Consider the following 27,054-nt stretch of genomic DNA (forward strand, 5'->3'; position numbering starts at 1 on the left):
AAGCTGTTTAGTTTAATCTAGAAGTTCTTATTAGACTATAAAAGGCAAATCAAAATGGAAATATGGGGATAATTGAGCATCTGTTATGGGTGATTGGATGAACAGAGTGCATTTGCATTTGATAAACAATCAAATACATTGTTCGAGTATTCCGTTTAATCACTTAAACGTTTTTGCCAAAAACATTTCTAATCGTTGTATCACTTATTTTTTAGGGCTATTTCAAATCGTAGATTGTTCTTAAAAAACACCTAGCGATGGAGCCTACTTCTTTAACAAACACCCATCAACGTTTTCATTCATAATTTATTAACTGTATGTTCCTAAGTGTGTATTTCATAAATAAAATAAAAATGAATCCATATTTGCATTCATATAGTAGTGGAACTATCATCAATGGGTAAAAAAAATGAAAGCGACAGCAATTTGAGACGCTGAATTTAGACTACCACGTTTATGCCAAAGATGAGCAGTAATTGAGCATTCGAAGGTGTTTGTGTGTGCCCTCTAGGGGTCAAACAATATATAATTGGCAGAATATTTATAGCTTAGTATCAAGATATCATCATGACCCTACTACAAAGTAATTATTTGTTCATATTTAAAATCGCATTCAACCAAACACGTAAATAAATCAATAAATAACTTAAATAAAGAACCATACATTTTTTGTCCAGTATATGATAACAAATGCATCATAAATAATTTCTTTGAGGTTTCAGACAGAGGCCAACTCATGCATCAGGACAGCAAAGGATGGACGATCTCCTGGTTTCTGCAAATGAGAAGGCACACAAAAATCTATTTACTATATCTGAAAATCACTCAACTTTATTATCAGGTATTTTTGTGTTCTCTCACATTGTCCCGTCTATCTCAATGTTGTCCAGTCTCGCTCAATTTGTATCAACACTGCCACGGTTGGATGTTTGATCATCTGACTACATGCATCTGTAGTACTTTAAAGCACTTTGGAAAAGGTGTCCCACCCAATGGCATAGATGTTCTACATAGGGCAGACAAGTCTAACGGCTTGGGTGATTCCCAGCCTAAAATTCCTGGGTTCAACATCCAATGTCTGTAGTCAACGTGTACTCATCCATAACTCTTCCCTGCTCATTATTGACAACTCGCCTAAGTCATATTTTAAGGTTCATCTCGTATTTAGTGTTAAAAATGCCTCGGTCAGATTGATGACTTTGGCCGATAGTGATTATGGGATGTAAAAAAAACACTCTGGTTGACTGAGGATACAGCCAAATGAGGCACAGTGAACCAGCAGGCCTAGGGGAGTAGAGTTAAGTTAGATATTGCAATTTTGCCAAAGTATGAAATGCGCAATTATGCGTTTTTAGGCTAAGGATGTAAAAATGCAGCTTGGGCTAAATGGGTCAAATGTCTAGCGTCTTCCCTACCTGCCGCCAGCAGCCCTCCATCAGCAGGTAGAGCGCGTCAGGGGCCAGACGGGGCCGCAGTAACCTCAGGCCCGTGGCCAGGGCCTCCACCACCTCAGTGTTGCTGTTGTGCTCATACGGCATGCGGCCCTCGCTGAACACCTCCCACATCAGCACACCTACGGGGACGGAGACACGGACAGATGGATGGGCCGATTCCCAGGCGGGTCGATTGGACTGACTGACCGACAGCCAGATGGATGGATGGATGGAGGGAAAAGCCAGGTGGATGGACAGACACACAGACAGATGCATGGTCTGATTGAGGGATGCACAAACAGATGGACGAAGGCACAGACGGATAGACGGACGGACACACAGACAGAATTACAGATGGACGGGCCGACAGACAGATAGATGGACAAACAGGCACGCAGGCAGACATTTTAAGTAGATAAACAGATACATAAATAAATATATTGACACATATATAGACGGACAGATGGACGGACGGACGGACGGACGGACGGACGGACGGACGGACGGACGGACGGACGGACGGACGGACGGACGGACGGACGGACGGACGGACGGACGGACGGACGGACGGACGGACGGACGGACGGACGGACGGACGGACGGACGGACGGACGGACGGACGGACGGACGGACGGACGGACGGACGGACGGACGGACGGACGGACGGACGGACGGACAGACAGACAGACAGACAGACAGACAGACAGACAGACAGACAGACAGACAGACAGACAGACAGACAGACAGACAGACAGACAGACAGACAGACAGACAGACAGACAGACAAATAATAGATAAAATAAGACATATGCGATTTAAGATATATAGAAAGAAAAGGCAGAGTTAAAAAAGCATTTTAGAAAATGCAATGTAAGATAGATAGACGGTCGTACCAAAGGACCAGATATCTGACTTGCTGCTGAACTTGGAGTACTTGATGACTTCCGGTGCCGACCACTTAATGGAGAACTTGGAGCCCATTGAGCAAGTATACAGGTCATCCGGAACATACCTGTTAACACACACACACACACACACACACACACACACACACACACACACACACACACACACACACACACACACACACACACACACACACACACACACACACACACACACACACACACACACAAATAAATGAAGGATCATTTTGAGGAATATCACATACGAAACACACTATTGTTGGTGACTGTCTGCTTTGAGGAGCCCACCTAGCCATGCCGAAGTCGGACACCTTGACCTCGTTGTTCTTTGAAACCAGGCAATTCCTGGCGGCCTACAGAGGAGAAGAACGCGGCGTACTACAAATCAACAACCATGGCAACCATGACAGCTATATTGTTCTCAAAGCCGGGGTAAGTTAGATCTATTTTGTGATTGTGTGTGAATGGGATTGATGTCTATAATGTAAATCGTCCTATTCCCAGGCAGGCACAGATCAAATATTCGCACAGAGCATTTCATTCACTCAATGAAGGTTGATGGCTATGGTATTTGTAGAAAACCTCAAAGTGTAGCTCTTAGATCTTACTGATAGCATCTTTAAAGCCCCTCTACTTTACCACCACTACCACATGTGCGATGTAAGATAACAAGCCATTTTGCGAGCCAAAATCAAATCTACACTGTCACCAAGATGTGTCATAGATAGATGGACTGTACCAACTGGCAGGCTGAGCTATCCATCATAAGTGGGTGGACACTCCCACGTGGAATGTCACCACAGGAGCTGAAAGGACTCATTCACACCACACCTGCCTAGTAGTTAAGCGGGGTCCTTTTAATTATCTTTTTGGTTTACCAGATCTCTGTGGATGATCTTTAAACTCTCCAGGTAGGCCATTGCCTCGCTGACGTCCAGACACATCACCAGCAGGGTGGCCGGGGAGAGTTGACCTTTCCTGGCCCTCAGGTAGTCTGAGAGGCAGCCGTTCTCCATCAGCTCCAGCACCAGACACGGCGGGTTGCGCTGGGAGCACACCCCATACAACTTCACCAGCTTACAGTGGGACAGCTTCCTGTTAACACACACACCCATGCACGTTAGATGCACGCGCGCGCGCACACACACACACACACACACACACACACACACACACACACACACACACACACACACACACACACACACACACACACACACACACACACACACACACACACACACACAAGTACCCATACATACACACAAACACACATGCACAAACGCACAAACATACACATACACATACTCCCCTGCGTGTGCGCGCACACACACACACACACACACACACACACACACACACACACACACACACACACACACACACACACACAGAGACAAATCCAGAAACACACACACAGACAAATACACACATATAATCAATACTCGAGCAACAAACATCATTGTAAGGACGACCAGGTTTAAAGAACACAAAATATAACCGGAGAGATTGAAGTTAACTCACACACACCCACAAGGCTGCAGTGCTAAAGTGAACCAACAAGAACTACGATCGCACGGTCTTCTTACGTCAAAACCTGGGCTTCTTCAATGAACTCGTCCTCCGACATGGCTTCCTCCTTCACCATCTTCACTGCCACCCTCTTCTCTCGCCACCTGGCCTCCAGCACCATGCCAAACTGACCGCTGCCCAGCTCCTCCCCCAGGACCAGCTCCTCGGGGTCCACCTCCCATCGGGCTGCATTGCCAGGGAGAAAGTATGAGCGACTGCACTCCCGGATCGGGCGCTCAATGAATCAATGAGTCCGACTGGGTTCAGATTGTCGGTCGTTGTCAGGATCAGTTTTTAGTGGTTGTTTGTTTTTATAGTTGTTGTTGTTGTTGCATAAGTTATGGTCCATGGTTACACATCACCTACTGATAAAGCTAAACTAAACGGTAAGGTTGGATGGCTTTATCATTCTCACTCCCTCTCTTTCTTAAGCATACGTCTAGATGCTTTCTGCAGCAGATCAACTGCATGCTTTCGCGTGCAGTTGTTTCAAAACACTTGGTTCAGATCACATCCAAATATGATGTGACTGTCTGCTCCGTTGCTATCCTTCCGGGGATTGTGCAATCCAACTACATGGAAGTATAATCATTATTTTCAAAGCTGTTATTTTCGAACATTTTAAATGATTGTATGTTACAATTATTTGTGGTGCATCACGACACATCACAACACTTGTCATATAATAAAAAGGAGTTGGTTAGCATTTCTTAGATAAATCTCTGACCTTCGTTGTGATTGAAAGAGCTGTTGGTTGATATACTGTTATGGGAGATTGGCCTTCTTAGACGTGTGATGAGACCTGTGATAAGTGTTCCAAAAGCCACGTATTTCCATCGTACAGCGCATACATATGCACGCATACAAATACATGCACACACACACACACACACGCACACACACGCACACACACACACACACACACACACACACACACACACACACACACACACACACACACACACACACACACACACACACACACACACACACACACACACACACACACACACACACACACACACAAAATATCTTCAGAATAAAGCCACAAACAAAATTCACATTGATACAGTAATTGCTTTGCAGATAGGTAATACTACACAGGAAACGCTTGTTTAACACCAATACAACAGGAAATGAATTTTAAAGTATTCAACAACTATTCTTAATAGAAGTAGTAGTTGAAATTAACTAAACGGTCGTACCTGCAGCGTTTAGTTTGTGGTAAGTGATGAGCTGGGGAATGTTGTTGAATAGGTGCTTCTCCGCCAAGTAGAAACTTTGCTCTCCTCCTGCCACAATCACTTTAATCTGATAGTGTTTCACTCTGGGATTCTTCAATCCATTAGAGCTGAAGGCCAACATGCAAACAAAAATGAGAAAAACACACTTTTGTTGTATTATTTGTTCAAGAATAAGTGCAATAATAAATTATAGCAAGTCATTTTTATTCAATCTAAATGTGAAGTACACATGACATTTTACAATAATTACAGGCTGGATACAAAAATGTATACTTTGAATTTGAATCTACTGCTTAACCCAATAAATATTGTTCATTTAAAATAGCACCCCTGTTCTTCTGCAATTACACCCACATATGGGGTTAATAGAGTACATTGTGTCTTTCAAAAGGCCAGAGAAACTATGTATACCTTGGTTAGATAAGTATGCACGTTATTTAAAACACAATTTCATAGGGCACAGATCATTAAAGGTCTGGTGATGATTGGCAGTAATGTGTGATTACCTGGCTGCTTTGGTGAAAACTGAAACGGTGTAGAAGCCTGCGTGTCGGGAGTCCCGCACCATGAAACCTCCTTCTCTCCCCTTAACAACAAATTCAGCCAATGGAGTGAGTTTTAATTTAAAACATAACTGCAGCAGCGAGCAACAGTTATTGTCATTGACCGATTGGCCATCGATTGGCAATCAACTTACTGACGAAGAAAAAAACAAAAATGAAGAAGGCAATTGCGTACATTACCAACTGATATTGGAATTTGAGATGCCATACCAAAAAAGATCTAATGGCAGGAAGTTTGACATTGCCAACATGGTGGTTCTGTTGCGCCTTTTGACGAGTGTCTTGGGTACATTGTGCAAAAGAGGCCACACTTGCATGGCAGGTGACAATTTACGTCAAAGCTTTCTCACTTCACAATGAATGTGGCACAGTCTATTTGGCTCAGTGGGCCAACCTGGAAATTCACACTTATTTTACCTCGGTCATCAGGAGCTCCTCTGCCTGCACTCGGGTCACGTCTTTGTTGTACCAGCTAGGAATAAAAAGGCTCAGGTTAAAGTAAATTCATTTCTCCCATTTAGTTTGAGGGATGAATGAAATGAAAGTCCTTCAACTCACTCAAATCTGTCAAAGTTTCTGCCAGACTTTTCAGCAATGTAGGTGCAGGGAACAAAGCCTTTATGCCTTATCGGAGACAGGGAAAACAACACACTGAGTTAAGATGGGCTTCGAATGGAGGGACATGGAGATTTTGTTTTTTCAGTGGTTACCCCATGTTATCTTGTATGATCCACCATTCGGGGTGTGAGCTGTCGATCATGGTGTACTCCTGGTCTGCCTTAAGAGGCAAGTCACTGTGTCCTTGAGGGGTGTAGTCCTGGAGCGCCACGACGAGCCCCTCTCCTTCGTTGTCAGGAGACCCCTTCAAGGGAGGGATGGGAACAGAAAGAGAGGGAGGGAGGAAGGGAGGAAAAGGAAAGAAAGAAAGGAAAGAAAATGTATTTTGAGTACATTTGATAACAAAGGAAAAGTACATTTTAGATGGAAATTGGTTCAGAAATACTGTGCGTACCAGACGATCTGTATTTTTGGATTCCGGTACCTCAGGAAGAAGCTTTGTACCTGTAGAGTCACATGAGACCGAATCAGACTTTGTTGGTTGAATATCCTTGTAATATTGACCACCAGGGTTTAAGAGGCAATTCACTATGGCAACAGCAAAATAAATAGCTATTAATATACAATAGAGAATAGCATTTAACATATTACTGATTTCAAAGTACTGTCTCCATCAAAGCTAGAGCTGGTAAAAAAACTGTAAAAAAAAAACGAGTACAATTCTAAATACAAACCATTAGGCTCTGGACTGTACTCCTTGCACCCTGCGGCCAGTTTCTCTGTCTGATGGCAGCATTGCCATCTCCCGTACATCCAGAAATTTGGATGGTATTTTACAACCAAGTTATTAAGTCTTATCTCTACATCAGGGAACAAAGAGAATTGAGTGGAGTGGAGTGGAGTGCCACGGCACAGTAGAGCAGCATGAGATGTCATTGTTTGAGCATGTCTAGCTTCGATCTTATTTTGTTTCTTTGTTTTGTTATACTTTATTCATCCCTTTTAGGGGGAAATTCTTCTCTGCTTTTGACCCATCCGGGGAGCCGCTGAACACATACACACACAGAGGTCCACACACAAATGGAGGCACACACGTGGGGGCACACCGGCACCACCGGAGCAGCGGGCTGCCGCGGTGCAGCGCCTGGGGAGCAGGTGGGGGTTTCAGGTGCCTTGCTCAAGGGCACCACATCCGTGAAGGCTCGGGATTCGAACTGGCCACCCTCCGGTTACCGGTCAAACTCCTTAACCAGTATGCCACGGATGCCCCCAAAATTATCCCTGAAGCTCAAGCGCTGCTTACCCTCTTTGAGGGCCCTGACCCATCTCTGGCGACAGTAGTTGTCTGGAGCAAAAATGTAGAGGTGTAGATTGTCATGGAAGACCTGTGGAGACGTAAGGATCACAACCCGATCATGTTTGTTTTTGTCTGCGTGTTACATAAACACATGCAGATTTTGTGGTTTTCTGCAAAATTTTAATGGGGCTAACTTACCTGAAAGGGATACTTATTGCTGCATGGTATAGGAATACTGCTGCATACAATCTCTGCACACCTTATATTCGACAGCTGAATACAACCTTTCAGAATAGGCTTTTTCTAAAACAATAAAAAGTAACTTTTATCACAGGCATGGTCTTTTTGAAGCAGAGATCCAATGAAATCCAGTTTGAACAGAGATCAACTATAAAGCAAAATGTATGAATGCATACATACCCCAGGACGCCGTTCCAAATAGCTCAAGGACCGAGTGTCTAAGATAAACAATCTCTCCTTATAGTTGCATGGAGATGTCCTTCTCCTTTGCTGGGACTTTTTGATCATGGTCCCTTTTAAAATAAGCGTGGCATCCATTGTAAAGTGGTATTTTACAAACAAAAAGGAAAAGAGAACACATAGGGCAGGTTAGAAACAGGGACTGAGAAGGAGAAAGCAACAACAGTGATATCAATGATAAATGCTGTGTTTCCGGCATACATTCTCAAAACCACATCCTGGAGATGCAGTAAACACTCAACCCCACTTGCACGGGTTCAGACACGTACATTCTCACACATAAACACAATCACACACACACACGCACACACAAACACACACAATCCCACACTAACATACACACACACACACACATTCACACACACACACACACACACACACACACACACACACACACACACACACACACACACACACACACACACACACACACACACACACTCACACACCCCGTTACCGGTTACCGTCATAATAAGAAGTCATATATACCTTCAAAGAAAGGCAATGAATGCGATAAAACGTCTTGTAACAATAAGGGGACAGTATTACAGGCAACAGACAATGTTCAATTTATAGTAATAATCACTTGATTGGTCAGTAAATGATGGGAATTAGTGGAAGGATAAATTAGGTCATAGATTTTCAAACAGATTAGTTCAAGGTAAAGGTTGAAGGTGAAATGTTCGATGAGGCTTTGATACAGAATGGTATTCCACAGGGAAGTGCAATCCTATTTTACATAATGAATTACAACATTTATGGACTTGGTCAGATACAGTATATAAGGTCATCTTGTATGCAGATGATGGGGCAATTTGACCTTGAGGTCAGAATAATACAAATGTAATTGATACTATTCAAAAGACTATTCAGAGGAGGAGCAATGGTCCTAGGATTGGGAGTTTAAATGTTCTGTTGGTAGGTAATGCTATATGATTTTTTACAAAGAATTAAAATATATAGGTAATCTTAAGTTAAAGTTACATGGATCGTTTATGGAGAGTAGAAGTACGTACATATCTGGGAACATAGTTTGAGGAAAATTTGACATTGTAATTTCATGTATAAAGAATATAAAAATCGATGGGGGAAGGTGATATGAATTATGGAATGGAACTGTTTATGGAGCAGCTTCTCAACAACTATACTAAGGCCCAATCCCATTTCCCATTTTCTTCCCCTACCCCTTACGCCTTCCCCTTCCCCTTCTCCTTCCCCTTACCCCTTCCCCTTACCCCTTCAAAACAAGGGGGGGGGGGGGGGGGGGGTAAGGGGAAGGGGTAAGGGGTAGAAATGGGATTGGGCCTAAGACTGAAGGAGAGCTTTAAGGCTATGGATAGGAGCAAGGACAGGGGAAACCCCCAAAGACCTGAGAGGAAATCAATTGTCTTTGAGGATGAGGGGGTGGGAGGCCGAAGTCAGGAATAAATTATTGTTTGGAGTATGTATGATTGAAAAACTCAGGTTTTGGATAAGAAAGTGGAAGGATATGGATTTAATGATATTAATTTTGCACAATCTACCCCTTTTAGCATTGAGACATTAGTACTTATAGTAGAAGAAAGACCGGGAAATAAATGAGATGGGGTGCTTCTCAAGTTAATATATGAAGACCAATTTGTGCATCTATACGGGTATTTATACGGATGGTTCCAAAGAGGAAATCAAGAATGTCGGAATTGGAATATATATTCCTGAATGGATTCCAAAATTGTTTTAATAAGGAAATGGTTAGCCTTTCGGTAACATATGGCAAAGGAGAATGGATAAAAGGAAAGGGTTAGAGATATGGCATAGTAGATGGCATAGAGATAGGAAAGGGAGGCGATTCTATCGTATCCAAAGATCAGTTTAAATTAGGAATATTAAAGGTAAAAGTAGGCGGGAAGATCATTTAAAACAACTAGATTAAGGGTTGATCCGACAAGTTTAAATGGTTCTTTATCCTTGGCTTGGAATAGGGATAATGGTAGGTGTACACAGTGTAATGTAGCATAAAACATAGAACCTGTTTATTAAGAGGCTTGGTTAAATATTTTGAAATATGGTCAGGGAGATTTGGGGAGTGAGGAGAGGAGTCCGAGGATCAGTATGTCATTTTATCAATAAATGAGGTAGAGTAAATAGGATATTATATATATTTGACCTTTAATGGCCGTATATATATATATATACATGCATAAATATATTCTTATTCTAAACATAATATCTATCTATATATAAACATAAATTAAGTACATGAATACGTAGTTATAAAGATCCGGTGTTACACAGTAGTTTAGTAGGTGGCGCTATGCCCCATGGACGTTGGATTGTAATCCGCCAACGAACTAACGAAGAAGATGATCCGTCAGACATATGTTGTTCAGGCAGCGTTAGCTTGCTAATGCTGGATCATAATCGTGGATACTGTTAATTAAACCTATAATTAAGGGTTAGAGGTTCGTTTCATAGGTGAGTTGAACTTTCGTTTCATTTTGTGTTGATACGCTGAAGAACGATTGCGTATATCTAAGAAGTGGCTCATTGGTCCAACTTTAGCCCCAGGTAAGCTAAGGTTTACTGGCTAATGATACATTGGGGCTGCCTAGCCAATGCTAATAAATCACGTCGATTCCTGTTATTTTATTTTATTGTTATCCAAGTAACGTTAATCTTACTACTTTTTATTTTTTAAATATGATGCCACTGTAGGTAAACGGTTTGTGTTATACAAATGTAGTACAGTAGTCGGCTAATGCTAACCAGCGGCTATGCAACACATTAGAGCTCTTTCTTTAAGGTAGAGTTAACGTTAGGCTAGAAGGTCACAAATGAAGCATCTGTCGTCTGGACCTCAGTCAATAACACGTTTTACGTTTTGAAATATGACTGCATTATAACTTAAGTAATTTATATAAGAGAACTAGACTAGTATAATATTCTGAATAGGACCCAAACGATGATGAAATGAAGTTTCAGTAAGGAACTACCCCTTGCTAAGCCTATGTCTTGATTTTGACAAAATACTAAGTGGAATATAAATATAAAAATGCCTAACCAAAACTGCTGTTACATCTTCAATATTGTTATTTTAGGTCACCATCATGGGTGAACCACAGCAGGTGAGTGCCCTGCCCCCACCACCGGTGCAGTATATAAAGGAGTACACGGATGAAAACATTCGCAAAGGTCTGGCCCCCAAACCTCCTCCACCCATCAGAGACAGCTATATGATGTTTGGCAACCAGTTCCAATGCGATGACCTCATCATCCGGCCCTTGGAGAGCCAAGGCATCGAGCGGCTCCACCCCATGCAGTTTGACCACAAGCGGGAGTTGAAGAAGCTCAACATGTCCATACTGGTGAACTTCCTGGACCTGCTTGACATCCTCATCAAGAGTCCCGGCAGCTTGAAGCGGGAGGAGAAGCTGGAGGACATTAAGCTGCTGTTTGTTCACATGCACCACCTCATCAACGAGTACCGACCACACCAGGCCAGGGAGACTCTGAGAGTGATGATGGAGGTGCAGAAGAGGCAGCGGCTGGAGACAGCCGAGCGGTTCCAGAAACACCTTGAGAGGGTGGTGGAGATGATCCAGGGTTGCCTGGCATCTCTGCCCGATGACTTGCCCCAAATTGAGGGCCCAAACGGGGTAGGTGAGGGAGCAAAGAACGCGTCTGGAGCCGTCATAGTCAGTGGCTCGGGCCAGGCGCCCAGACTTGCATCGGAACCTATGGACGTAGAAGAGGCCGGGGCGAGTTCTATGGCAGCTAGTCAGCTTGACAAGAGAACGACAGGCTCTAGGGTGGACAAAGTGTGGGACAAAGACGCTGCTATGTGCAGTATCATAGATGAGATTGCTTGAATCTTGTGTTGATTGGCTGTGTGTGAGCAATGCTGTTTTCTTTGTTTGGTGACGTCTGTATATAGAATTTAAGTCTTTGGATTATTTGTTTCCTGTCCGTTTTTATTCCTGTATTTTCCTTTTTATAACATTAGAGGTTACCCAGTTATCATCCAAAACATACTGTAATATTTTGAGATATTTCAGTAGATTTCTTTATGGCTGTGAAGTGGTACCAGGTCCTGGCAGCAACTCTCCAATAAAAGTACATTTGTAAATGAACACTTACGCTAAACAGATTTTTATTGATGGCATTCCAGTTCAAGCCCAATCAGATAATATAAAAGTGCTCCTAAAATATAACCAGCTAATGTAGATGGTTGTATAACAGTGTCATTTAATTTACATTGGCAACTGTACACATAGTCCCGTCATAGGTCGACTGGTCTACATAGTTTTGTTCTGTAACGTAAAACTTCAATACAACTTGATCTAATGCACCTATCAGACTACAATAGCATGGAATGAAACAATGCAATATCTAATTGAATCCTTGATGGTTTGCAAAGGTTGGCCTGCTTTAAATACTGTCATAAAATGCCAATGGATCATTTTAATAAATCAAATGCAATGTAAGACCTACACATTAGGTGTTTTCCCAGATAATGCTCAGTTCAGTTTAGTTGTTTTTCGAATTACAGGACATATTACATGATGCTTTGACAAATGACTATTCAAACAATGAGACAATGTATGCAGTCATGACCTGTCAATTTAAACAAGACAAATGGCTGAAATATACAAATGTATTCCCGTAATAACTTTCTTTAGAGAAACTTTAACACACCAGGTACAAAGGTTTACACAATAATTTCAACCCATAGCAGATTTTGATATTAGTGACCTACAATTGTGGAATTATTACTTATGAGCTATTTTTCCAAGCGTCAAGGACACTGATCACCATTTAAATATTTGTATTTGGTGATTTTTTTTCATCCTTTTTTTTAGGATGTCTAAGCCAGCAGGACTACTTAGTAATTTTAGATAATTTAAAAATAATATTAATCTTCAATATAATCAGCTATTAATTCACACATTATTCTGCATTTGCCAGTAGTTAACAGACATTTGCAGCATATATAAGGGCCAGACAAGAAGTTATGAAACTTGCCTTCTTTGGTTTCACAACAGGGTGGTACGCCGAGCCCTCCTCCAATCAGAGCGTCTACTCTAGTGTCACATGACCTTTATTTACGTAACGTAATGGTTACGGAGTGTCTAACCTAGTCCTGCGGTTGTCGGTAGATTTCAAGCGTACTATAAACAAACAGACTTTCCATTTAACAGAGCAAATCTTAAGCTGTATTTTGTCATTTGTGCTTTGTGGAGTGCATGTGGATCAGAACAACGAGGTGAGGTGGAGGGCTCGGGTTTTTATACTCCGCTCAGTGGAGGCAGCTGTAACGTATACATAACCAGAGACTCACCGTGTGATCAGGAATGGATATCGTTGATGCATTTATCTGCAAGTAAAGCCAAAGTTAGACTAAAAGGTAAAGGCCAGTTTCCGGGCGCCAGGACCTAAAGAGTGGAGGTTAGTAAACAAAATAGCTGCGTATCTCAAACGGAAGGCTGGAGACAATGGGATAGATAAATAATGAGTTGCATCTGTGTTATGTTAAATAACTTGTTTTGACTCGGTGCAATGTCGAAGTCGACTACTACTTTGTAATAATCATTGCCTTCCTATAACCCACATTGATGCATTAGTTCATATAAGCGGCGGGGCTTTTGTTGAGTGATCTAAAACAGAGCCATGGACCTGCTGGACTGCCCGGTGTGTGAGCTGATCCTGTGTGAACCTGCGACCCTGTCCTGCGGCCACTCGATTTGTCGCAGATGCGTCGGGTACCTCCCGTCCAAATGCCCTTTATGCAAGGAGAGACTGAAGCAAAGAGATACACAAAGCACCAAAAACAACGTGTTGTTGATCGGCGTAGTTGAAAAGTGCTACCCCCAAGAGACGAGGATGAAGCGCAGCATTCAGGAGAAGCTTAGAGCCAACGATTTCACGGAGGTTTTGAGGATCGCAGGCGAGGCTATGTATTTAGGTAAGGAAGCACATCCAGGTAAATGTTGTGTAACACACGGGATGATGGCTCAATTAATGTGTCACGCGTGGTTCTTGCTCTAATCATGTAATGCAACAGCAAATACTGCATACCACTTGTGGTGCCACATACAACAACTGCTTGGATTCTTTAAATGCAGACACGTTGAAATTTGACTTGGGATTTGAAAAAGTCTACTACTGATACAGCAACGGCAGCGATCTCTCGTGGAGAACCCAGGATGAACTATAATTGACAGGTGTTGACAAATGGGAGGAGACGTAACGCTGACCCAATTCCTGATGCTGAATATGGCATCTGGATTTTGTTGATGACTAACTCGTCCCTGTGATAGCCTCTCCTTATGAGCAAGCATGAATATATATTTTAGGAAAAATAAACAGAACGAAATGTCAACACAATTGTTACATTGGGGGGGGGGGGGGTTCTTTGTTGTGCAAAGAAAACATAGCAGAGATAGACCTGCTGATGATGCGGTAATGCACAGTGATTCAGGTGTGCGATCAAACAGTTGTTTTCTTACATTCATGTTTTTATTCCTCTACACTTCTCCCTCTCTGTCTTGATAACATAGGTAACTCAGGTTTTTTTGTATGGCATGCTATCACAGTGACCGTATTGTTGGGTGTCCTACAAAACACCATTGAAAATCACTCTGCTCACATTAACGTTGCCTCCTCTGTGCATGCAATTTATGCATGCACCCTCTGGAGCTAATACTTTAGCTCCAGAAGATCTGTCTTTCAAGCTGTACAGAGCAGAAGCACATTCAGGGCTGAAACGCTACTCGGATGCTCTCAGTGACCTGAGTGATCTCTGCTCCCTCCACCCTAAATGGATTGAGGTGAGAGACTTTTACCACATCATGGCATTGATTGGTATGCATTAAGTCTGTCCCCAGTGTTCTAAATGGTGCAAATCAAATCATAAGTAAAAAGCGGGTCATTTCTTTGACTGACCTAACTTCTGTTGAATACACTGATCATGATGGCGTCAATGTAAATGCATCCAGCCTTAACCAAACTAAGGTGTGCATGTACTGACCTGTACTGACTGAATCTGAGCTGCTCTAACGGAGCTTCTATAATGTGGTTAACTGTTTTTAATAAAGTGTTATGCTTCAATATTTGCTCTTAATGATTTGCCAGCTGAGACGCAGAGTTGCATAAATTGATCCAAACCTGTTTTATGTGTGTATCGCAGCTTTTGATCTAGCTTTACAATTGTTTGTTTTGCTAAAGTCATACAAAATGCTTATGTTCTAACCTCAGGTCAGTGGAACTAGCGACTACAACTAAAATAAATTAGAATTTATGTTTTAACATTAACCGACACAGATATGACCTCATTTTGGTTCTTATTGAATGTATGACTCATCTCCAAAATCAATTGTTATGTCTCATGCTGCTTTCTTCCACATACCCCAGGCCTTTCTGCTCAAAGGGAATACACTGCAGGAGATGGGCCGTCACACTGAAGCTCTGGCCCAGTTTCACCACTGCCTCACGATCCGGGCTGACTTTAGCCCCGCCAAGAGCCAGATTAGAAAGGTGAGAACCCATGTTGCAAACCAACCGAGATCGCCACATGGTCCGTTCAAAATGGAAAGACTCTCGCAAAAGTGTGTTCTATTTGTAAGAGTGTGTTTCTCAGTGTGTGTGTGTGTGTGTGTGTGTGTGTGTGTGTGTGTGTGTGTGTGTGTGTGTGTGTGTGTGTGTGTGTGTGTGTGTGTGTGTGTGTGTGTCCCTGTGGGTGTGTGTGTGTGACCAGTATCAGAGTGAGAAAACAAGTAATGTTACATAGCTATGCACTGATGGGCTCATTGCCGGGTCATCTGAGGTGGAAGGAGTTCCATTTGGCCGCAAAAGAGTTCCATAGCGTTATGCAAACATACTTGTTATTCAACCCTTGAGGTCTAGACGTTACATCTAGACACGATTAAAACAACGCTATCGTTGAACGTCTGGTTTAACACAATTTACCACAAAGTGAGACACAATTATTTTGCAATAAGATCCACAAAAGAAGACTATGTCCACATAGTACTGGAAAAATCCATCTCTGGATCATATTTCTGGATGGCATATTTCTAAAAAACGTCCTTGTTTTCAGAAATATACGTATCTTATCTCAGCTCACAACATGACACCTGATTTTAGACCATCCTACCATTTTAACATTCACATGGTTATGCTTGGATTGGGTTGTCACATTCATCCTGCACAGGATGCTTCCTCAAGGCTGGGTGACAAACAACAGGACGATCCTTCAGGATGGATTATTTGCAGTGCTCATCAATTATATGATGTCATTCCGCCCCCAGATACTGACGGCAGAGGGGGTGACGGTGCCGGAAGAGCAGCAGCATGTTCTGCCCTTTCTGTCCGAGTATCTGAAAGAAGCCGGAGGCTCCCAGGGGTCCCTGAACTTGGACGGGGGGCCGGGCGACCGCGGGCAGCGCACCGACAGGAGATCCACGGGACGGGTACGGTGCATGAGGAGGGTTGTGGCGCGCACATGATGCATGCACCCCAGGGTCCTAGTGGTACGACCCGTTTGTCCTGAACAAGGCATTTCTTCTGAAAAAAAAAAAAGAAAATGCCTAAAAGAATAACATTTTATTGATCAATGTCCAGACAAGCCTCCAACGGCACAGGAAAGTCAAAGGTCAAATGTTGTTATTTTCCTTAAGTTTTTTTGTGCAGTTGAATGGCTCATTCTGTACAGTGAACTTCTTACGACAAGGCAAAGGTCATCTACCTAGTACAAAAACACTTTGTGGCGAAAATAAGCAAAACCGAAAAGTAGGATCATATTTTTCCAAAGTCTGTGGATCTAAAGAATCTGCTTTTGAACATTAATGATGACCACAGTGAAAGGAGATGATGTTAGCGAAGGTTTAACTTATTCCAGAAATTGTGTGTTCTCAGGGTTCCAGGGTGATGGCCGACAGCGGTACAGAGTGCTGTCTTAGCCTCTGCCAAGCTGTCTCTTTCCTGCCAAAGCCTGATGAAGACGATGACACCCTGATGATGGTGAGGAAGGACGATGCTCTGGGGAGAGGTAAAAACACTCAAACTGAAAATGCCAACATACACCAGGAAAATCACTCCCAATGCCTCATCCTAAGGAAGACAAACGTGCAGAACGAGCAAATACAACAGAGATCACAAATAAAGTTATGAATAATCATCATCAGTTACTTACATGATGTTTTGCTTTGTTATGGGCATCTTATGTTATCACAATATATTTCAGCAATTGTGACATTGACTCGCACTATAACTATTCGGCTCAAATAAATCTAGCCTTAATAACACTGCACTTCAAATGCAGACAGTATACGTATGTCAAGTGTATATATAATATATTTGCAAATTTAATTTGTATTTACTATATTAAGTAAGTACAAATCCTATACTTAAACTAAAATGTTTAAGTATAGGCGTTAAGTATACGCGCTAGCAATGTTTAATTCCTATTACGAAATATTCCCATTATTATGCTATTGTATTTTTTGGGTTGTGTGTGTATTCAAACTCAGTGTTGTGGTTGTGTCCGTGCAGGTTGTCGTGGCAAAGGGCGAGAGAAGAGCTTTTCTGTACTCTCCGTGAGCGACTTTGAGTGTCCTCTCTGCATCAGGTTGGTTCACCAGAGATCACACTTGATCACACTCGCGTGGTTAGAAGTGGCTTTTGTTAATGCTTTTTTCTGATTGGTCAATTATGTAACTCTACTGTCTGTTGTTATTTCTGAATATCAGTCTTCTGCTAGGAATAACAGAGCGTTGCTATGGACGCAGTTCCAACTTTTGGTTGGTTGTGGAAGCAATAAAATCATTTTCTAAATCAACAAGATATATTTTTTCTGCATCAACCTGCTTTTTTCCTAATCCTAATACCGACTGGCTCGCTGTACATTATTCCTTATTCAGCAGTCCATGCATTTTGATAATTGTGTCTGTACCATGGTTAACTTCATTCAGGCTGTTCCACGAGCCAGTCACCACCCCCTGCGGCCACACCTTCTGCAAGAACTGTGTGAAGAGGAGTCTGGACCACAACCTCCGCTGTCCTCTGTGCAAGCAGCCCCTGCAAGAGGTGACCCCTCCTCATGCTCTCGTTGGTTCTTCTTTTCATCTTCCGATATCATATGCAGTATAATCAATACAGTATATTATGAGATTAGCACAAAATGTAAAAGGGGTGTGAGTGAAGACCTCCTAAAAATGAAGATGAAGCTCAAGACAGTGAAACATTTATTTCACACCGCTTTTATGTAAAGGTCTACTATATATTAATAATTTCATAAAAGTCCCTCTTGAGGGGCCCACCATTCTCATTCATATAATATACATAATTTAAATCATTCTATCAATGCTTCACTTATTATTCAGATCCCAGTCTCCATTAGAAGAGCTCATACCTGTCCGTGTGTTCCCAATGTTTGAAGTATTTTGAGGAGAGGAAGTTCAGCAGCACGGTGCTACTCCAGGACATCATGGCGCACCTCTTCCCCTCCCAGCTGGCTGAGAGGAAACGCATAGACGACGCAGAACTGGCTGAACTTTCCAAGTAGGACTCCTCCCCGACCTTTGATACAAACACATGTCATGTCCCCATCAGAACACATTGAGGCTTTGCTCTCACAGGTAAGAGAGAGGTGGCAATGTTGTGGTTTTGTCGATGTTAAATGGTCATCAGGCAACATCGCAACATCAACTACAAGGCTCACCCTAAACTTGTGCATTCCCGGTAGCTGTGAACATAGCTTTGTTCGGAGGACAACTTCCACTGGGCATTTGTTTCCATTTGTGCATGAGTTGAAATTGGGCATTTTATCCACCCATGATTTTATAGTATAGAATAAAATAATCATTGGTCTCAAAGGGAATTTACTTCTGTATAAAAGGTGTATTCAATAGTGATAGAAATGTATTGACAAGTATTCAATATGACAATTCATTACATTAATTTAGCAGACGCTTTATTCAAAGCGACTCAAAGTAAACGTATTCAACAATGACCACACAACCAAAAAGGTCCAAGAATCAAATTACATTTACAAATTAATATTCACCATAGCAATGCCTCCTGTTTATAACTCTGTTCTCCTCCTCCTCCTCCTCCTTTGTCCCCGTCCTCCTCTCCATCTCTCTCGTGCGCTCCAGTCTCACCAAGGACATCCCCATCTTCGTGTGCACTGTGGCCTACCCCAGCGTGCGCTGCCCGCTGCACATCTTCGAGCCGCGCTACCGGCTGATGATGCGCCGCTGCATGGAGACGGGCACCAAGAAGTTTGGCATGTGCAGCTATGACCACAGCAAGGGGTAAGAGAGTCTCTCTGTCTCTGTCTCTGTCTCTGTCTCTGTCTCTGTCTGTCTCTGTCTGTCTCTGTCTGTCTCTGTCTCTGTCTCTGTCTCTGTCTCTGTCTCTGTCTCTGTCTCTGTCTCTGTCTCTAGATCGATTATGTAGATAGCAGATAACAATCTTCACAGATATACAGCCGTCAAGGATATTATCCTTTTAGTTATCAGTTTAGAGATAGATTATAGATTCCATTATAGATATTGGTGGATTATATTATAGTTGTTTTTCGCATTGGTTTGTTTAGATTGGCAGGTCACATTTGTCTGTTACGTGTAAAGGAGGGGAGTGTTGACGTGTAATGAACACAGTGAAATGTGTGTGTGGATGTAAAACATTTTCAGCCTCATTGACTGACCGCCGTCAGGTTGTTACGCTAGTGCAAACCGACAGGGGGAGGACATGCGCTGTGTTTGTGAGGTACAAACACCTGCTGTGTCGGCTGCAGGTTCGCGGACTACGGCTGCATCCTGGAGATCCATGCCCTGAAGATGCTCCCCGACGGTCGCTCCTTCGTGGACGCGCTGGGCATGAGCCGCTTCAGGGTGCTGAAGAGGGGGCAGAGAGATGGCTACCAGACGGCCGACATAGAGTACCTGGAGGACATCAAGGTCAGAAATGCACTCGTACGCCATCTAGCTCTCACAAGCCACACACTACGCGGGCTCCACACACACACACACACACACACACACACACACACACACACACACACACACACACACACACACACACACACACACACACACACACACACACACACACACACACACACACACACACACACACACAGTAACTTCTTCATTTGGTGGCACCCTAACAAATTGGTCATACTCCTTTTTTCGCTGCCTTTGATCTGTGTATATTAATTTGAAAAGAGGAGCTGACTTGAGATAAATTATAAAACCAAGTTTCTACTGCCAGTGCCTTGACATCTCTTTGCACTCCCCCCCTCCTATATCAAAAATCTCTACTCACTTAATAATAACCGGCTGGTAATTAGGTAACACGTGAAGGAAGCATGCTCAACGACTGCCCTTTTAAGGACGCTACGTCATAGAACGCCGACAAGCACTGTTCCAATGTTGAGAACACTTGGAAGTTTGCTCCATTTTTGCATCCTTTATTTTTGAGAATTCCGAGATTTTTCCAGAATGCATAGATGGATCCTCAACGAGCCAAAATACCCACAATCCTTTGCGTTCACACGCTGCGCGGGATACTTAAAAATTGCGTATAAAAAAGCAATACACATTGCTTTACACAAGTCTTCAGAAATATTTTGTGCCATATTGCTTTTTATAGATTAATCATGTAAATTCAAAAAATGAACCTGCGATTCCTTTCAAACGTTTTTGTAACGTAATGATAGGCTATATTTTGCATTGTTTTAATATGTAAGTAGGTGGTGTTAAAACAAACTGCTGTCGCCAATAACAATTTCAACAATTAAAATATTTAACACTGGAGCAATATTAAGAAGCGGAAGCGCTTCCACACTAGCAAGTCGTTCCAAACTCTGACCGCTACAAACACTAGGCAGCACTCTAGCCTCATCTCAATAGGACGCGCTAGCAAGGAAGTGTTCTAGCAAGGCTGCAGCCATCACTTTGGGGCACACACACACACACACACACACACACACACACACACACACACACACACACACACACACACACACACACACACACACACACACACACACACACACACACACACACACACACACACACACACACACACACACACACACTCGCAGATGTCTTTTTGAAGAGAGCATTGAGTCATACAAGACACTGTTCGCTGGCTATCCTCTTGTGTGTGCAAACCCAAAGGATTTTTGAATTCACAAGCTGGTCATTTATCAGATGGTTTAATTCAAAGAACTTAAAGGCGAGACTGAGAACAATCGAAGCATACAATCCCTAATCAGGCAACAAATGTTATGTAAGATTGTTGCATAACCAAGCACACTCTTCAGACTTTTTTCGATCTATATCCATAACCCCCTCTTTCCGTTTGGTGCCGGCTGCATGTCTGCATCACAATGCCACACAATGGCGGTACTAGAATTGTGACAAGGATAACCCGTACTGTCGTACTAACCTTCTCCTCCTTTTTGCCCCTGACCTCCAGGTGGAAGGGCCCGAGCTGGATCTGCTGCAGGGTCTCCATGAGGACGTGTACCAGGAGGCCCTGAAGTGGTACCAGGGCATCGGCGAACACATCCGGGAGCGCATCAACGCGCAGTACGGAGCCATGCCCGAGAAGGAGGACAACATCCAGGTGAGGGAGCCAGTCTCTAGGGACGGTCATACAGACGATACGTGTTTAGAATTCACTATTTCCAGTATCGGTACATTACAAGTACCATAAGGCGTCAGTGAGTGCTTCCATCGGAAGGAATGAGAGCTTAGTAAAGGCTTTTATAGTGTGGTTATGCGAGTTGTAAATCTTGTCAAAATGTGGCACTTTTGAGAATGTGTAAACTTCTCAGAACCCTAAAAGTCTTGGACATACCAAAACTCTCTGGATAACAAACAAACAAATTATTGTTGTACAGTTGCAATCGTGACTCGGATGCTGTTCAAAGGTCCTTTGATTTATAAGAAAAGACAAGGTAATATATACTTGAGTAGTATATGCTACACGTGAACCTCGTGAATAAGATGGCGCAATTTGATTGGTTCGCTATCTCGGGATAATTGGCAATATCCCATGATTGAGATCTCAAACTCGGGATATTCTTTTGACCGATTTTAAATGTCCCGCTTTGTGCTAATAAAAAAAAGAAATCTAGGAAAATAGTGTTATCTTGTTTACTTTTGGAATGTATACTAAAACAATTATTCGCCTCAGTCTCCGTGAATGGTGGGGAATAGCCTCCTTGACCTTCGGTCTCGGGGGCTATTCCCCGCTATTCACTTCGCCTTTGGCAAGTAACGCCTCGTTTCCACATACGTACATTCTCGTATGCGATCCAACCGTCTCCGACCGAAAGTCCATTCATTCCTATGTGATTCTCCGTAATGTCAGTTTTTCCTCCGAGACTCCTCCCCCTCCGTAAAATTTCTGTCCGGTATGTCCGTAATATACGTTCAAAAAATGTAACTTTCGCCGTCGTTTTACGGAGATACCGTATGATTTTTTTTTATGTTTTTCACAAAACATGTAAGGACCTGGCAGGCCACACTCCTCGCCGATCTCTTTCCAAGCCTGGTTGGTTTTGTTTTTATCTCTGTATATGTCGATCCTCATGTTCCAAAGTACCGGTCCCCTAAAAACGGCCATTATCATACGCTCCCCCATCTTTTGTCCGTAAATAAATTCATGTCCGTACGTAAAACACTAGCGACTCCTTCCGTAAATTTACGGAAGCACGGATACGAAAAACATACGTATGTGGAAACGAGGCGTAATTGTTAATTATCCAAGGCGGGAAGGGGGTAACAGACTCACAGCAGAAAGTACAGGATCACAAAATAACGACGAAAAAATGTAAAGGTCTCCTGTTCCTCTCCTTCCACCCAGACGTCTTCAGACGGGCCGGCCTGGTGCTGGTGGGTTCTGTCGGTGCTCCAGCTGGACTCTGCCTACCAGACCACCATCCTGTCCCTTCCCGCCCTCAAAGACCGTCTTGAACACCTGCGCCGCGCACTTGAGTACTTCTCCCAGAGCTAGCTCGGCCCGCCGCCGCATGGTCGGAGAGCTATACGATGCCAGGTTAAATATGCTAATTTCCTTTTTTTTTTTTTAAGCATTACTCTTTTGGACATGCTCACACCGATACATTTCGCTACCTAGAGGCACCACAGTTGCAATGCTGGGCTACAGATACTTTTATTTGTGGACTTTCACATGCAAAATAACATGGATATAGGGACTTGTTTGTTTACGTGGTGAGTTGAGGTTTAAGATTAGCTTGATCATTTTGTTTAGTTGAGATATTATTATACAAAACGCTACTCTACATATATTTTAATGTTTGATGTATAATTTTGGCACAGGACACACTACTTATTGTTTTTTTCTAATAGAGCAGCCCATTTTAGTTTCCCTGAACAATTAGATATTGATAAATAGGCCAAAGACATGTTTGTTTCATCTGGCATTCATGGTGGAAAAAGTGGATGTTGATGGATACCAGCTCCATTTAATTGATAGTTTGGGAATGCCACTAGGGGGCGTTGTTCTATAAAGCCATAATATGATGGCAAATACACTACACCCTATTACACAGTTCTTATGCAGACCAATTGCAGAGCAGTATGAGGGACCCTGCCCTTATTACCCACCTTCTTTTTCTTTTAACAGTTTGTCATCAAATAAAAAACGTTCACATCCCCTGATGACAACCTGATGAATAAGATTATCTAATGTGCCTGTTGTGAACATTAAGTGTTTATATTTTCATGATGATTCACGCTCAGGGCTGGACTGGCCAATGGGCATACCGGGCACTTAAACGTATCATTTTTTAAATGTATTTCGCTGTCCACACGGCCCCTTAACACCATTACAGGCCGAACCAGCCGAGGTCACATCATGGCCGTACGCAGACGGAGCATATCGCCCGAGCTCGGTCGCGGCCTCACCGTCGCAGCGCAGCCATGCCGTAGCCTTCCTAGTTCTCCCATCGGCCCACAGTCGTTTTGGATGCCGTCTAAATAAGGCGGACCAGATCCGTTGCATTTCGTCCTTATCATAAGACATGGAAGGTTGACAGTGGTGTAAGTAGGTCATTAAACGTATAAGAAATAAATATTGGTCAAATTCTACTTTTATCACTTTTATGAATCCATCACCAGAACATTTCTAAAATTTTGTTTTATTTTCGATCAACATGAATCTCCCGAGTCCGAGAGCACATGGAGTGATTCAAATCTTAGTGGCCCAAGGGTCGCCAACTGCAAAGCCAACACTGTTCTGTGGGACCGTGGCCGGTTCAGTCTGGCTCCAAAAGTCCCAGGGCTAGTGGCGAGTGCTGATCATCCACCAGGTCGCTCATCCCTCTGTTTGGCCAAAAACTGCTTAATTTCTATGTTCATTTTGTTATGGTCGGGGTGAGGATTAGTGGGAACGGCTGTAAATAATTAGGTTTTACTTCAAGTACAGAAATGAAAACATAAATGCCTTCAGCTTGCCGTTGCGACCCCCAACGGTAGCCCCCAAAAAACCTGCCGCAACTAAAGCTCTCTCCAAGGTTTCCTGGCAGCCCTGGATATAAGACCATACGTGAGAGGGGTGTGGGTAATTGCTGGCCAAAAACAGACCATACCCTTCAGACAGATGCTGCCAAATTTGCCAAACTGTGCGATACGTTTTTTGCAAACTTTAGCAAAGTGGGACACGAGTGCTGAAGAACTTAACCGGGGGCAGGATCCTCCAGGCACGCTTCGCGGGTGCATCAAAAAACATGTGCAGAGGAAGAAAAAAAAAAACAGGCCTGGCATTTGGCCTGGACTGGTCCACCTTGGGCTGGGCCGGTCTAGGCCAGATGCCAGGGCTGTTTTTTTTTTTCTCCTAGTTCAGACCCTTTTCATGCTATCCCATATAAATGCCTGATCCTGAACTGGGTGAAATGATTTTTTAAAGACAACCATATATCAGCCTATCCGAGGTGAATCGTGTAAAACCAGTGCATGTGCTGCAACAGGTTGAAGACAAGGAGATGGCTAAATTATTATATGTTCTGAATTGTAAGGCACTGAATGATGTACGTACACCCAATGTGTACGCATATGCTTAGTATGGTTGATATTTTATGTCGACCAAATCTAGGCTACCAAATTGAATCTAATGACGGCTGAAAGACGTGGGTGGGAGCTTCTTTAGATTGACATGCTACTTATTTGATTATTTTCATTATTTATCTTGTATACGGCTACTTAAAGCAGTGTGTTAGACAAGCTTTTGGCTAGGTTAAACTATGGAGTGGTGAACCAACACTGTCTGAAGAAAAACAGTGGGGACTGGCTAACAACTCGTGTTTGATAACCCATTTTTCTTTTTTTTTTACAATATATGTGCCATATATTCACCTAACTATTTATATGATATTGTTTTTGAGCATTATCATGTAACAGTGTTCGGTTCAAAGTGTGTGTGTGTGCGTGTGCGTGTACATGCAGCTCCAATTCAAAATAGTAGTCGGAGCCGCATCGTAAATACTCAACATTGGCAAACCTCACTATTGTCTTAGTTCAAAGCCAACATCAGAGTTGGCCGATGGACATGGTATTGCTTTTATTCATTGATCAATGGAGAAGCCATGGAACGCATCTTTTATTTTAAACAATTACAGCCGAAGCCCTCTTCTATCAACCGTATATAACCACTTGAATTACTTGTCACGTAACCATTGGCTGCCATTGCAAGGATATAACCCAAGTCGTAAAAGGGATTGACGCTCTTACATAGTCAACACAGGTTCACTTGGGGTCTCCCTTCAAGAAGGGGAACAGGCCTTTGGAGGGTTCATCTTTGGGCCCATAAAACGCACATTCTCATGGCACAAGTGACTTCAATCCTTCTCCAGAATAACTCTATTTTTGCACAGTGAAAAGCAATTTTCACGTTACTTTCTTTTTGTACTTGTTCTGTGCTTTGCAATGGACTTGTCCATCTGTCACTCACTTAGTTAAACCCTTTTAAATAATGCAAAAATCACTTTTTGTAAAAAGTAATTGTAGTCCAGTCCGGTGAAGCAGAGTAAGAGTTTCTTCCACTGAAGTGTCTAGTTTAATCAAAGATTAATTAAAAGTAGAAACATTTATGTCCATTATTTAAATTTAAACTTTTTAATACCTTTCCAAATACTTACTTTAAATAATTTTCCCAACGTGTAATGTGAGCCAAGCAAACCCCTATCGACTTGTGTTACTAATTTCGAGCTTTCAAACGTCTATATAATAACATCAAATTGGTGTGGTGTCAGGTATGTGAGACTAATCAAAGGTGCTAAGCAAAAACATCAATGTATTTGGAATAAAGGCGCATAAAGTGAAGAATAGATTGAGTCCAGCTTGGGAACACATGTTGGATTTCTTGTGTAAGTGCTGGCGGTCTGTTGGTTAAGTCAGTTGGACTCCCAACACATGTCAGTGAACAGGGAGTCAAAGGCATTCAGACACAACAGGGGGAACCCTAGCATTTACTAGTCTGTGTGACTGAGCCATTCTGAGCCACTGAGCTATGTTCGTCATATTTAGCCTTCTTAAGATGACAATGATTAATAAGGTGGATATTTGTGATTGTTTATTTGTCCATTTTGTTGATGCTTTTTCTTGTATCTGTTATCCCTGTACAATGTCAAAAATTTGAATGTAATAAAGAAAAATAATAATAATTGAGAATCTTATTTTTTAGGAATTTTTTAGAATTAATTGAGTGCTGCTCAACTATTCTTAAGTTGTATTATTTTTTTCTTCTTTATTATTCTCTACAGATTTGGGACCTATAACCTTCAAAAATGGCTTCGCTCTGCGTGTAGGGCCCAGGGTGTGGAGTTTATTCACAATTTTAATCGTTTGCCTCCTTTGAATTTCATGCCATCTTGTTACTGAAACCTTTCAAAATGTATGTCCTCGTGTTATACCGCCCGCCTGGTCACTGTGGCCAATTTCCAGACGAATTAGACATTCTTCTATCCTC

General features: G+C 42.5%; 3 protein-coding genes across 6 annotated transcripts; 2 read left to right on the forward strand and 1 right to left on the reverse strand.

Annotated features, from left to right (window-relative positions):
• Positions 1-134: 134 nt before the first annotated feature.
• itk (IL2 inducible T cell kinase) lies at positions 135-8,234 on the reverse strand. Its single transcript, XM_060063090.1, has 17 exons — positions 8,014-8,234; positions 7,792-7,896; positions 7,600-7,681; positions 7,031-7,156; positions 6,751-6,800; positions 6,449-6,600; positions 6,297-6,362; positions 6,156-6,210; positions 5,682-5,761; positions 5,137-5,282; positions 4,659-4,733; positions 3,949-4,117; positions 3,238-3,454; positions 2,648-2,712; positions 2,327-2,445; positions 1,416-1,573; positions 135-775 (listed from the first exon to the last, which is right to left on the reverse strand). Exons 1-17 carry the CDS (start codon positions 8,149-8,151, stop codon positions 719-721), a joined length of 1,860 nt encoding a protein of 619 aa, XP_059919073.1. The 5' UTR covers positions 8,152-8,234; the 3' UTR covers positions 135-718.
• Positions 8,235-10,373: 2,139 nt separating this feature from the next.
• On the forward strand, positions 10,374-12,182 carry med7 (mediator complex subunit 7). 2 transcript variants are annotated; one of them, XM_060063094.1, is made up of 2 exons: positions 10,374-10,527; positions 11,151-12,182. In XM_060063094.1, exon 2 carries the CDS (start codon positions 11,160-11,162, stop codon positions 11,919-11,921), a length of 762 nt encoding a protein of 253 aa, XP_059919077.1. In that variant the 5' UTR covers positions 10,374-10,527; positions 11,151-11,159; the 3' UTR covers positions 11,922-12,182. The 2 variants fall into 2 exon arrangements, with proteins under 2 accessions (XP_059919077.1, XP_059919078.1); XM_060063095.1 differs by having other exon boundaries at positions 10,393-10,620.
• A 777-nt stretch (positions 12,183-12,959) lies between these two features.
• lonrf1 (LON peptidase N-terminal domain and ring finger 1) lies at positions 12,960-26,749 on the forward strand. Of its 3 annotated transcripts, XM_060063092.1 has the most exons (14): positions 12,960-13,497; positions 13,674-14,014; positions 14,761-14,879; positions 15,463-15,585; positions 16,359-16,544; positions 16,966-17,098; positions 17,602-17,677; positions 18,021-18,135; positions 18,488-18,609; positions 19,206-19,364; positions 19,850-20,012; positions 21,538-21,687; positions 22,933-23,124; positions 23,924-26,749. In XM_060063092.1, exons 2-13 carry the CDS (start codon positions 13,720-13,722, stop codon positions 23,080-23,082), a joined length of 1,791 nt encoding a protein of 596 aa, XP_059919075.1. In that variant the 5' UTR covers positions 12,960-13,497; positions 13,674-13,719; the 3' UTR covers positions 23,083-23,124; positions 23,924-26,749. The 3 variants fall into 3 exon arrangements, with proteins under 3 accessions (XP_059919075.1, XP_059919074.1, XP_059919076.1); XM_060063091.1 differs by having other exon boundaries at positions 12,962-13,497; positions 22,933-25,689; XM_060063093.1 differs by having other exon boundaries at positions 12,968-13,497; positions 16,359-16,520; positions 22,933-25,689.
• Positions 26,750-27,054: the final 305 nt, after the last annotated feature.

This window comes from Gadus macrocephalus, chromosome 10 (genome assembly GCF_031168955.1).
Source record: "Gadus macrocephalus chromosome 10, ASM3116895v1".
Lineage (NCBI taxonomy): Eukaryota > Metazoa > Chordata > Actinopteri > Gadiformes > Gadidae > Gadus > Gadus macrocephalus.